The sequence below is a fragment of the Solanum stenotomum genome, chromosome 2, assembly GCF_019186545.1.
Source record: "Solanum stenotomum isolate F172 chromosome 2, ASM1918654v1, whole genome shotgun sequence".
Classification (NCBI taxonomy): domain Eukaryota; kingdom Viridiplantae; phylum Streptophyta; class Magnoliopsida; order Solanales; family Solanaceae; genus Solanum; species Solanum stenotomum.
The window spans coordinates 35,861,647-35,875,330 of record NC_064283.1 but is presented as its reverse complement, the minus strand read 5'-3'; the positions used below and the strand labels follow the sequence as shown (position 1 = coordinate 35,875,330).

At 39.9% G+C, this 13,684-nt stretch overlaps 1 protein-coding gene across 1 annotated transcript; it reads right to left on the bottom strand.

The window, feature by feature from the left end:
- Positions 1-4,187: 4,187 nt before the first annotated feature.
- LOC125855940 (uncharacterized) lies at positions 4,188-5,144 on the bottom strand. Its single transcript, XM_049535582.1, has 3 exons — positions 4,960-5,144; positions 4,817-4,878; positions 4,188-4,495 (listed from the first exon to the last, which is right to left on the bottom strand). The coding sequence occupies exons 1-3, from the start codon at positions 5,142-5,144 to the stop codon at positions 4,188-4,190; spliced, it is 555 nt and encodes a 184-aa protein (XP_049391539.1).
- Between the last annotated feature and the right edge of the window lie 8,540 nt (positions 5,145-13,684).

Genomic DNA, 13,684 nt, shown 5'->3' with positions numbered 1-13,684 from the left:
TTTGATTTCGACAATGTCTACTTAAATAACCAACTAAACCATAATCTTTACTTCCTAATTGAATTTGATACGGTACCGCTCCCTGTGGGTTCAACCCCAACCTTTCATTGGGTTATATACCAGATTACAATTACCTACACCTAGTATTGGATGTGGTGTAGTTGAGCGTTTATCAAAAATGGGCCGCTGCCAGGGAGTGGTGTTATTGAATTCTTTTATTGAAGTCGATTTCTGATTTTATTGTTTTATAGTTGAACCCATTAACTGTTTGTTGTTGAGTGTTCCCTCTGACAAGGTAGCAATATGAGTACTCACGGGAGTAACATCAGCCTTCTTGGACACCGAAATGACGATAGAAATTTGGTCGATGTTCATGAAGTTCAGTCGAGTACCATTGCAGCTATTCGGATGCCTCTAGTTATAGGGAATAATATGTTCCATGTCACTAGTCCCATGCTTCAACTCATGAAAATGAAGGGACTATTCAGGGGTTAGAATAGGAACACCCACACGTGCACATCCAAAATTTTGTGGAAACTTGTGGGTCGTTTACTCTGGAGAACAACACTCAAGAATTGGTTAGACTTCGGTTGTTTCCCTTCTCTCTACAGGGGGAAGCAACGAAGTGGCTATCCAAGGTACCTGATACGCTCAAATTACACCTCCCTAAAGAAGAATAAGTGGTCGTTATCAAGTAAAGAACCCAACTTGTAGGTTGGGGTCGATCTCACGAGGAAAATGGTTTAGACTTTACTTTAACCAACAATTATATTCAATTAGCCAAAGTACTTCCAGAAACAAGAAATAAAAAGGGGGGGGGGGGAGGGATTTGTGAAACAAATTGTAAGAATTCAGTAAGTAATCAATAATCAAAAGTCAATTTCGGTTGTTATCAAGTTGAGAAAATTAACTAGGGTAAACGTGTTCCCCACAAGCTCATAACGCAGTAATCCTAGTAATCGCAATTCTTTCCTAGTGTATTACGTGCAAAGTGATAAGTTAGGTATCTCTAATTCCTTGATCCAGCATCTAGAGAATTTCACCCCGAACCTTGATCCGGCTACGTGTGCATAATTTACTAATCCTTACCTTTACATCATATTAGACATCATAATCGATGTTTGGCTTAGTCATTACTTCGCACCAATCGACACTAGCCTATTAGATAGTATCACACTAAATCTATGTTGATAATTCTTTTCTTGTTGGTTACCTCCTTGATCCGGCAAGTAGCAACAAGGCGAGTTCTAAGGGGTGCACTCCTTAAAAAGACTTTTAAACGAAAGAATTATCAATGCATGCAAAACACTATTCAAGAATTACTTATTTACTATTCATACTTTGTTAATCACTCATGGTTCCCACAACCCTAGTTGTGGATTTAGTTACCCGTACTAGAAAGAACACAATTCATAATATTAGATGAACAAATCATGAACTTACGTAACGAGAATAATAAACCCAGAATTTCAACTTGAATTGCAAAGCCAAAATCTTCAAAACAAATGTAGGAAATCAATAATTGCTAGGATTGCAACTTAATCTCCAAAGTCACAAAGTAAAAATAGAATAATAATGTCTAACCCCCAAAAACGAGGTTTACATGTCCTATTTATAAAAAACAAATCCTAAATTAAAAGGGAAACAAATTAAGGAAAGTTTGTTCAGGTACGCGTCTTCAATCCACGAGACTGACTTACGGACCGTCGATATATCTATGGTCCGTAAGTCCCTTCCGTCAGTCAGGACTTGGAAAATATTTCCACCTCCAAAAAATCAGCTTCTCTGAAGCAAACGACAGACTAGCAGTACGGACCGTAGATCGATCTACGGTCCGTCAATCCCCTCCGTAGCTCCATACTTAGAATCTTCAAAAATCAGGTACTGGAACCCTTACAGTATCATTCTACGGATCAACAGTACGGTCCGTAGATCAATCTACGGACCGTCAATGGACCCCGTGGTTCCACACTTGGTCAGATTTCCCTGATTTGTCCTCAATACCATGTCTCCTGATCTACGGTCATCACTTACGGACCGTGGATGGACCTACAGTCCGTAGATCACCTCCGTGAATGCCCTGTTCTTCATTTCTTTCAGTTGTCTCTATACTTCCGCGCCTGAACATCTTTCCTGCAAAACATGATAAAAACACATAAAAACCAATATAAAAAGGTCCTAGACACACACAACTTGTAAGTGAAATGTATTAGAAATACCATAAACTCACGGTATATCAGTACAAAGAGGGTCAATCACTTTATGGGTATAGTCAACCGAAGCATTTTATGTGAAGTTTTTCCCGCCGTCAAGATGTTAGAGCTGAGGGACAACATCCAAAATTTGAAGTAAGTTGATGGAGAACCAATTCAAGAAACATATGTGAGGTTCAAGAAATTGTTGCTCAAATGTCCAACCCATGGACTCCTAGACAACATACTATTATAACACTGTTATCGGAGTCTCGATTCAGTCAACAAAGGAGCATCTGATCAGCTTGTTAGAGAGGGAATCATGCAACAACCGTTCACTATAGCCTCCACTCTCCTTGATGAAATGGCAAAAATCAATAGTGTGTGGTACGCTAAAGAAAATCAGGTGTCGGCATTGAGTTTTGGGATGACAAAAGATCAAGTGGAGAAGAATCAAGAACGGGATGAAAATATAGCTAAGATGATGTCTCAAATGAGTTTGCTTAAACACCAAATCTTGGGGGGTATTACAAAAGACTATGAGGTGAAGAAGGTGTCAAGTTTAGAGAAGGGTTCTTACCTGGACTCTCTATAGTCGAGTGAGAATCTAGGTTGGGGCATATATGGTGAAAATGAAAGGAGAGGATTGAATCATAATATGGGTGATTATGATGAGTATTATGTCCCAAATAGTAGCAGCCCAAGGTCTAGAGATAGCTCTGAAAGTTGTCGGGTAGATGAGTTTCTATCCCAAATTCTAAGAAAAGTGGAAGGATGACACGACACACTTGAAGAAATGAAGGCTAACTTCTCAACCTTGAACAGCAAAGTAAACTCTCATTCGGAATCTATCACACAACTTCAGTGGCGGATGCATCAACTATCAGCCCAAATGCAATCTAAACCATCAGAGGGATATGTGAATGAAGTTGTGGAAGATTTTGAAGATGGTCATGAAAAGAGCTTAGCGTTATTAACCCGAAATGGTAAGGGAGGTGGAGATGTGAAAGTGAATGATGAAGCAAGCACTAGTAGAGAAGGGCAAGGAATCATGGATGTAGAGGAACCAGACTATGTTTCGAAGAATGACATGTTCGAAGAGGCTAAAGAAGATCCACAGCAAAGCACCGAAAATAAAGTGGTATCTCATCAAAAGCCGATAAAAGCACTGCCCAAAATAAATTCACAATTTCGCAAAGACTCAAGAAAAGGAATGAAGATGAAAAGTTCAAGAAGTTTCTCTCTGTATTCAAGACCTTATCGATAAATCTACCTCTAGTGGAAGCGATACTCAGTCTGATGAAACCCTTATTAAAAAAATCTTTCAATTGTTCTTTCAACTTCTTAAGTTCTACTGGAGTCATGCGGTAAGGAGCAGTAGAAATAGGTTGCGTATCTGGGAGAAGGTCAATGCCGAAGTCTATTTCCCTTTCAGGAGGAATATTAGGCAAATCATCTGGGAACACTTCTGGAAACTCATTAACAACGGGGACTGACTCAAGAATAGGGGTTTCGGATTTAACATTCCTCACCCTAACTAAATGGTAAATGTAACCCTTAGAAATCATCTTTCTAGCTTTAAGACAAGAGACATACTGCCCCTTAGGCATAGAATTCCCCCTTCTACTCTAGGATAGGCTCATTTGGAAACTGATACTTGACTACACGAGCTCTACAATCAATAGAAGCATAACAAGAATGAAACCAATCCATACGAAGGATAACATCAAAGTCTAACATATCAAGCTCTACCAAATCAACAAGAGTAATTCTATGGGATAAGGAAACGCAACATCTTCTATGGACCCTCTTAGCCACCACAGAATCACCAACATAGGTAGAGACAGAAAAAGGTTCTAACAACACATCAGGGAGCACATCAAATATCATAGCCACATATGGCATCACAAAATACAAGGTAGCACCGGGATCAAGTAAAGCATATACATCTATTTGGAAAACTTTTAACATACCGGTAACCACGTCTAGAGAACTCTATTGCTCACCCTGGGTCTGAACAGCATAGAACCAGTTCTGCTTAGGAGCATTGGAATTCAAACCACTAATAGGATCTTGCTTTCCCTCTCTTCCTTTACCCGTAAGCATCAGGCAATCTCTCATTTTGTGACCACTTTTACCACAACCAAAGCAACCATCTGTGTCGGCTAGACACTTACCCTCGTGCTTCCTTCCACACTTAGTACAAGTAGACATAGGCAATGAAGATCCACTACCATTCCCTCCTTGAGGCCTAGAGTTAGACACCCAATCTTTGTTGAACTTAGGAGGAGCATTGGAGGAACCTTGACCGGAAAACCATTGTCAAAATCTCAGACGACCATGTCCATTACACCTTGCATGTAAGAAATTACCATTACCAGTCTTATCCCTTTTTACCTCCCTAGATTTTTCCTTAAGTTTATCCTTCTTAATTTGTTGTGCATGGACCATGAGACGAGAGATGTCCATGTCATTAATGAGAATGGGGGTAGAACACTCTTTAACCACTATTTCGGACACACCCGAAATGAACTTACTCATTCTAGCCCTAGAATTTGCAACCATTGTTGGAGCATACTCAGTCAATTGAGTGAACTTTAGAGCATATTCCCTCACACTCATACTTCCTTGCCGAAGGTTAATGAACACAAGCACTTTGCCTTCCCTCATCTCAAAGGGAAAGAACCTATCAAGAAAGGCAACTTCAAACTTCTCCAAATCAAGAGGACCCACATCTTCTGATCTCCCTTCTTTCGATTGGTTTTACCAAACTTGAGCAACACATTTCAATTGATAAGCAGCCAACTCTGCCTTCTCCACCGGCGTCACACCCATGATCATCAAGACTTTGTAGACCTCATCAATAAATTCTTGAGAATCTTCCACAACTTTAGAACCATGAAACTCTGGAGGGTTCATCCTAGTAAAGTCTCTCACTCTTGAAGCCACCATACTCGTATCCGGGCCTACAAGAACCACAAGCTCTCAATTGGCTTGGGCTGTCACGGCTTGAGACAACACTTGAAAAGCAGCCCTAAACTCCATATTAGTCACTTGCTAGGCTAAAGGATCGACCGGAACTTGAGGAGCTTGGGGAGGAGCTTCTTGCTCCTCATTCTCCCTCACATTCCTTCTAGAAAAAGCTCTACAGGTAGTCATATCCCGTAGAACATAGGGTAAGGATTAGGAGAGAGATCTTATAGAGTTAAAATCTATCGCACAACTTAAGAGTAATGAAAGAAGTGGAGTTTCCTAATCATTTTGTAGCCTCTCATTCATAAATATGGAGCACTTCACACTCATGAACAAGACTCTACCAGATGTGGCTTATAAAACATCCTAGGACCCTTATAAATCTTGTGCTTTAGTTACCAAGTTTGTCATGACCTAGGGGTACCCACTAGATGTAACATGGCGTATAGAACACCAAAGAACTCCATACAAGCCACATAGCAGGTCTCATAACGTAACAAATAGAACAATAAGAGTAAAACAATAGGCCAAGTCTAAAAATATTTTATAAATGAAAAGTGGAAGTCTAAAACACTTGTCTCATCATAGTCATCTAATACAATAGAATAAAATTGGGCCAATCCCATACATCATGTCCAAAAGAGAAATACATGAAAGAAAGTGAAACAATAAAACTCTGTCCTCGAAGCATGAGGACTCACCAAATATCGGAAAATGTCAAGTCAACTTCTAGCCACTGATGTTTGCATAATCAAGACACAACTTCCAATGCAAGTGTCTAGGATCGTACAATAGTAAAGTAACCCAACCAAGGGTTGGGGTCGAGTCCCAAAGGAGTGGGCTTGAGAATTAATAGAAACAAAAGTTATGTTCTAATTAGTCATAGCTAAAAACATTGCCAAATATAAACATATTAAATCTAAGGGATGATGTAAGCGTCAATTATCAATGGGGGTTTGTGACAAGTAAGCAAAAACAGGAAAATAAAAGGAGTACTAATAAAGGAGACGAGATTCTTGGGATGTGATAGGAATATGGGTTAGACTAGACTATTTGGTACACCTTTTTTATAGTAAATCCATTGAGTATTTGTGAATAGGCTAGACTATAGTGGGGGTAACTTCTCTCTCGAGCAACTTACCCCGAATCAAATGGGTTCCCCTCGAACACCTAAGTGCCGCACGAAGAAAAGCCTCTGCCTTAGCCCACTCACTCTCTCTCGATGAGTGTGTGGGAAAAGGACTAGGGTTCACTCTCTTGAGTTGAACATCATGTCGACCCACTCCCACCACCATCAATTTAGTAGTCTTAGTTTTACGGCCTCTCTCTCGAGCAAGCCAAAAAAACAAAGGTGAAATTGTATTTGCAACTACAATTTCATTAAGTTCCACCACAACTACTAAACGAAATCACATTTATACAATAAATAAACTATCAACAAGCAAGACCCAACAGATAATCTAACCCATATTAACAAAATCACACCCCAAGAATTGGGGTTTTAACTACACATGTAAAAGAGATAGAAACTTATACCAATATGAGTTTGCATTCAAATGGGTATGAAGATTTAAGTCTTAAANACTCTCTTGAGTTGAACATCATGTCGACCCACTCCCACCACCATCAATTTAGTAGTCTTAGTTTTACGGCCTCTCTCTCGAGCAAGCCAAAAAAACAAAGGTGAAATTGTATTTGCAACTACAATTTCATTAAGTTCCACCACAACTACTAAACGAAATCACATTTATACAATAAATAAACTATCAACAAGCAAGACCCAACAGATAATCTAACCCATATTAACAAAATCACACCCCAAGAATTGGGGTTTTAACTACACATGTAAAAGAGATAGAAACTTATACCAATATGAGTTTGCATTCAAATGGGTATGAAGATTTAAGTCTTAAAACAAGCAAACAGTGAAGAATCCACAAGACCCAAGTCCAAATTCTTGTAATTGAAACCCTTTGAATCTTCAAGTTCTTCAAAACCTTCTCCAAACTTAGAACTCAAAATTCTATGTTAAAAATTATATATTAAAAATCAACTATTAAGCTACAACTATCAACGAGTATTTATAGTTTTGAAAAATCTGTGTTGCAGCAGATCATTCGGCATCGTTAGTCGAGATCGCCGATCAACTCGGCGATCCGCCCTTTGGTTGGTATCATTGCCATCATGCATTAACCTTCAGCAGTGTCGTGTTTTGGATCATTGGGCAACATAGTACAACTTCGCGGAACTGCTCGGCGATACGCCCACTGCTTCTTTTCACCGCCTATTTGATCCTTTCTTTCAGGGCTCAGTACACTTGAACAAAAGGCGAGGATAAGACCTTTGGCAACTCGTTGAATGGGTTCGGCGACTCTCAGATCTTCATTTCCTCCTTCTTTCAGTTGCTTCTGTTCCTTTTTGCTAAGTAGTGTCCACGCTTTCCCTCAAAATTCAAATACCTGAAACTTAAGGGTTTACATCTGATATTGAGATAAAATACGCATTTGTGGACTGATCAACACCCCCAACTTAAACTTTTGCTTGTCCTCAAGTAAACTCAAGTTCAGCCATTCAAAAAGGGCATCTTGAATAGTGCTACACAAGACTCAATTTACTTATGCAAAGATCAAATGTGCACTCAAAGATTCAAGTTGTCACTCACCAATATCAAAGAATCTCATGCTCACAATACTTCCTTGAAATGCAAGTTCAAGCTTAACCAAAGTGTTCAAATGCCCTCACACAAGGAGTGATTCCATGTTCACACCCAATGGTTTAATCATTTAAAGTTCCAGAATCAAATGCAACGCTCATTCTCACAAAGAAGAACAGAATGCATACTTTCACCTATAGGTTTGCCCGTATTTTCCGATCAACTTTTGTTTTAGCTCACTCAAGATCAAAAAAGGTCTTTTCAAGGCTTGTAATGGGGTTGAGTGCAAAGGTATGGTCATTTAGGCTCAGTGACTTTCATCCTCATGAAATGTGGTGCTCACAACACTTTCTTTCCTTTTCCTTCATCATTTTCTGTAGTGCTCATAAGTCATCCTATTTTTTTTTCCATGGATTGTTTGGAAACCCCATTTCTTTTATACTTTGTTCCACAACTTTCTTTTTCATTCTTTTTCTTTTTCTTTATCCTTTTTTTTTATGGTGGGGTTCCATTTTTCTCAAAACCATGAGTAAGAGGAGAATTTTCTTGTACTTCTTGACTTGACCTTATCTTTTCACCACATCCCCAACTTAGTCTTTTGGCCTAAGTTGGCTATTAAACTAACCACAACTTCATGAGGATTATGGGTGATGGATAAAGGAAGGTCTAGTTTTCATCAAGTTTCTTCCAAAGGAAGGTAAGGCACAAGGGGTGTTCAAAAGCGGTTCACACACTCACAAAGTAGGTCACAAAAGAGGTATATGTCAAATTGGCCCACACTCTTAGAATTCTCCTAAGATCATATCAAGAGATAGCATCACTTAGTTGACCGAACCAACGGGGCAAATTCTAGGATCCATCATGCATTGTTCACAGGTAAGCTCATCACACTAGGCATTGACACTACAAGTCAAACAGGACTCCACACTTTCGCTAGTGTGCAATGATCATTACAAAAGACTCAATTCGATATTAGGCTAGTCATAACGAGATGCAAAGAGCTCACATATTGTCTATGCAACTTCATTTGGCCTCATCGTAGCCGCGCATTTATGTTCGTTCGATTGAGAGAACTATTCAAGTTATCGATATTGATCGGAACTGAGACTCAAATTTTGCAAAAGAACAGCCACATTCAACACACGAAAGGTGGCAAAAATTTTCGGACGGGTCAAAATCATTTTGCAATTTAAAATAAAAGGAGCCACAAGCTCAAACATTCACGCAAAGCAGTATTTAATACAATTATAGTTTACAACCCAAATATATAAACAAAACACAATTCACGAATAACACATAAAGGTGGGCCTCACCCCACCACAAATAAAAGCAATTTGTCCTCAAATGCAAATAACACAGAATTCAAAATGTAAAATAAAGAAAGATAGTGAAGGAGGTAAAGAGGAATCCTGTCTATGCAGTCTCTCCATCTATCGGGGCATCAGTGCTCGAAGTGTATGCTTGGAAATTGATAATGGTCCCCTGAGCCTCTTCAGAAGATTCAGTGGCAACTGACTTACTGATATTGTCCAAGTGATGAGCCGCCAGAAAGGAGTGCAAAACTGTGAAGAATCCATGTCTCCACGAGGGAATAGTGGGGTCTTGGGGATTTGTTCTCTTGCTTGTACTGGACTTCTGGCCCTCATTATCCATTTTGGGAGGATCTATTGCCTTTGTATTTTTCTTGAATTTTTTCTCTATTGTTTGTCGAGGTGGTATATCTCTTCTAGCTACTTTCGGTCTAGCCATTTCGGCAAACTTTGAGAAAAAGTTAAAAGTATTCAAACAAAAGAAAGGCCATTCAATTTCAGAATCACCTCACCGAACCAGTTGGCGAAGCACCCAACTACTTAGGCAGCACAGAGAATACAAGGGTCCAGAAAAAGGGCGAACAGGAAGCCTTTCGGCGAGGCGCCGAATGCGTCTGGCGACATTATGCTTCTCGCCAAAAGTTACATAATTCAACATCACATTTAGCATTGAATTAAAGGAACGAGGGTACTTTAGGTGAACCGTCGAGTGGTTCAGTGAGCTCGACCCAGCTCACCAAATGATCCAACGTGCCTACTTTCGACCCAACTTCCCAAATTCAACCCTGCAACCCCCGAAACCAAAAATCAAAACATGCAATAGCCAAATTAGGCTCAGACCCAGCGACACTTATGCATAACCCACGATTTCTCATCTACTATAGGGCACAATTTTCAGGAATTAACTAATTAACTCAGTACGGTCAATATTATTGAATCAAAGCAAGTAAATAAAAAATTTAATCCTACTAGAGAGGACCAGCACACATTATCAAAGTAATGTCATCGCATTTGAGCACACCTTTTGATAAAAGGAAAGTAGGGCTCAAAAACAAACCTTGGATGTTGATTAAGATGCTATTGAGATGCTAGGCGGCAATGCAATCCAGATCCGATCACAATTTAATAACCAAAACACAATAGAGATGCAGCGATATTGAGAATAAAACTAGGTTGGAGTTTGCAAAGTTTGAAAATAAAGGAGAGCATAGGAAATTGAAACTTTTAAACCTTTGGCTTGAAAAACCATCCAGTTGTTTCCCACTCGGCGACATTAGTCGTGAGCGCCAAACCATTCGTCGTCACGCCGAGCAATCACCTTCCTCACTAAGTTTTACATAATCCCCTAGTTAATGTGGGGATCCAAACGGAGATACAAATTGGGGTCGTCGAGCTGATCGGCGACTCGCCAATCATTTCTTTAGGACTGCCGAGCTTTACAGACCACAAACCCAAGCTGGGTTGGATCAAACGGCTATGTGAGTCGGATCACCTAATACTTTGGCGACTCACCAACCGACATTTCCCTCGCCAATCTCTTTCTTTACAAATGCTTCCCACACTTCTTCATGCACAATTAACACACCATTATTTTATCAAAGCAACCTAAAACAATAAAGGGTTTTGGGTTGCCTCCCAAACAGCACCTTAGTTAATGTCGTGGCACAACGCCGTAGTTCCTTCAAACATTCTCCAGATACACCTCTTCAACCAAAGAAATCTCCTGACATTCCCCAAAATATAATTTCAAACGTTGACCGTTCACTTTAAATAGGGGTCGTTCTTGATCTTCAACTTCTATGGCACCATTGGTGAACACTCGCGTTACTCTAAAAGGTCCAGACCATTTGGATTTGAGTTTTTTGGGAAAGAATCTAAGTCGAGAGTTGTATAGCAACACCCAATCTCCCACCTTGAAGTCCCGCTTGAGTATTCGAGCATCATGCCATTTCTTCATCTTCTCTTTGTAAATGGCTGGACTTTCATAAGATTTGAGTCTAAATTCATCGAGTTTGTTCAACTACTCTACCCTTACCCTTGAAGTTTTTTACCAGTCCAAATTTAAAGCTTTCAATGCCAACAATGCTTTGTGTTCCAACTCGACAGGCAAATAACAAGCCTTACCAAAAAAAATTGATATGGGGACATACCAATAGGTGTTTTGTAAGCGGTCCGATATTCCCATAGTGCATCATCGAGCTTCCTAGACCAGTCAGTTCTGTTGGCATTCACTGTCTTTTCAATATGCTTTTGATCTCCCGATTTGATACCTCGACTTGGCTACTTATTTGGGGATGATATGGGGTTCCTACCTTGTGTTTCACCCCATATTTGCTTAGTGCCATTGAAAACCACTTATTGCAAAAGTGGGATCCCCGTCACTAATAATTGCCCTAGGAGTGCCAAATCATGCAAAGATGTAACGTTTCAAGAATTAGACAACACTTCTTCCTTTGTTGTTTGGAAGTGGAATGGCTTCCACCCATTTGGAAACATAATCTACAGCCACCAAGATATATTTATTTCCAAATGAGCTCACAAATGGGCCCATGAAATCGATCCCCCATACATCAAATAGCTCGACCTCTAAAATAGGACTGAGATGTAGTTTGTGTCTTCTAGACACTCCGCCTTATTGTTGACATTAGGAGCATTTCTTTGAAAATTCATGTACATCCTTGTAGAAGGACGGCCAGTAATATCTATTCTGGAGAACTTAAGTGGCGATGTGAATACCACTATGGTGACCACCCACTAGAGATGCATGACAAGCACGGAGAATTTCTTACGCTTCTTCTTCAGGAACACACCTTCTAATGACATGGTCAGCACACTCTCGAAATAGGTATGGTTCATCCAAAAAGTATTTTTTAACATCGAACATGAACCTCTTTTGTTGGTAAAAGGTCAACTCATCCGGCATCAGTCCACTCACAATGTAATTTGAAAATTCTACATACCATGGTGTATGTTTGAGAGATATTACAAACACATGTTCATCGGGGAAGGAGTCATCTATGTGGACCTCATGCTCAGCATCTTCCCTTCCTTCCAACCTCGATAAGTGATCAGCCATTTTATTTTCGCAGCCTTTTTGATCTTTTACCTCAAAATCAAATTCTTGTAATAGTAGCACCCACCATATCAATCTTGGTTTTACGTCTTTCTTTGCCATCAAGTAACGGAGTGCTTCATAATCAGTATGTATGATCACTTTGGTGCCTAGCAAGTATGCCCGAAACATTTCAAATGCATAGACTACCGCAAGCAACTCTTGTTTAGTGACCGTATAATTTAGCTAGTCTCTATTTATAGTCTTTCTTGCGTAATAAATTGGGTGAAATAGTTTGTTGCGCTTTTGCCCCAACACTACCCCCAATGCCATACCACTAGCATCACACATTACTTCAAAAGATTCGGACCAATTAGGGCTGATGATAATCGGGGTGCATACTAGTTTCTCTTTCAGACACTGAAATGCAGCCATACAGACGTCATCAAAATAGAACTTTGCTTCCTTCTCCAAGATTTTGCATAGTGGGTGTGCAACCTTTGAGAAGTCTTTTATGAACCTTCGGTAGAACCCTACATGCCCCAAGAAACTGTGAACACCCTTCACTGAAATTGGCGGGGGTAGTTTCTCAATAACCTCAATTTTCGCCTTGTCAACTTCCAGCCCCTTTTGCGATACCTTGTGCCCGAGAACAATCCATTCCTTCACCATAAAGTGACATTTCTCCCAATTCAGAACCAGATTCGTTTCCACGCATCTTTGGAGCACTTGCCCTAAGTGTGTCAAGCATTCTTCAAATGTATCGCCTACGACTGAGAAGTCGTCCATGAATACCTCCATAGAGTCTTCAACCATAACTGCAAAAATAGACAACATGCAACGCTGAAATGTTGTTGGGCATTACATAACCCGAATGGCATTCTTTTGAATGTAAATGTTCCATAAGGGCAAGTAAAAAAGGTTTTCTCTTGGTCTTCAGGCGCAATAGAGATTCGATTGTAGCTGGAGTACCAATCTAAAAAACAATACCACCCCCTTTCCAATAACCGGTCAAGCATCTGGTCTATAAAAGGCATTGGAAAGTGGTCATTTTCGGTCCATGAGTTAAGCTTTTAATAATCCATGTATACTCTCCACCTAGTCACTGGTCTAGTCGACACGAGTTCCTCCTTTACATTTGGGACCAGACTGATACCTCCCTTTTTTGGTACACATTGTACCGGGCTTACCCATTTACTATCTACAATCGGGTAGATTACTCTCGCGTCTAACCACTTGATAATCTCCTTTTTTACTACCTCCTGCATTGGTGGGTTCAATCTTTGTTGATGTTCCACACTAGGTTTACATTGATTATCAAGCCGAATCTTGTGCATACAGATACCAGGAGGTATTCCCATTATATCAGTTATGGTCCATCCTATAGCTTTCATCTATTTATACAGTACTTCAATGAGCAAGTTCACCCACCCTTCAAGCAAGTCAGTTGCGATAATCATGGGTAAAGTATTATTTACTCCCAAGAAGACATATTTGAGATGAG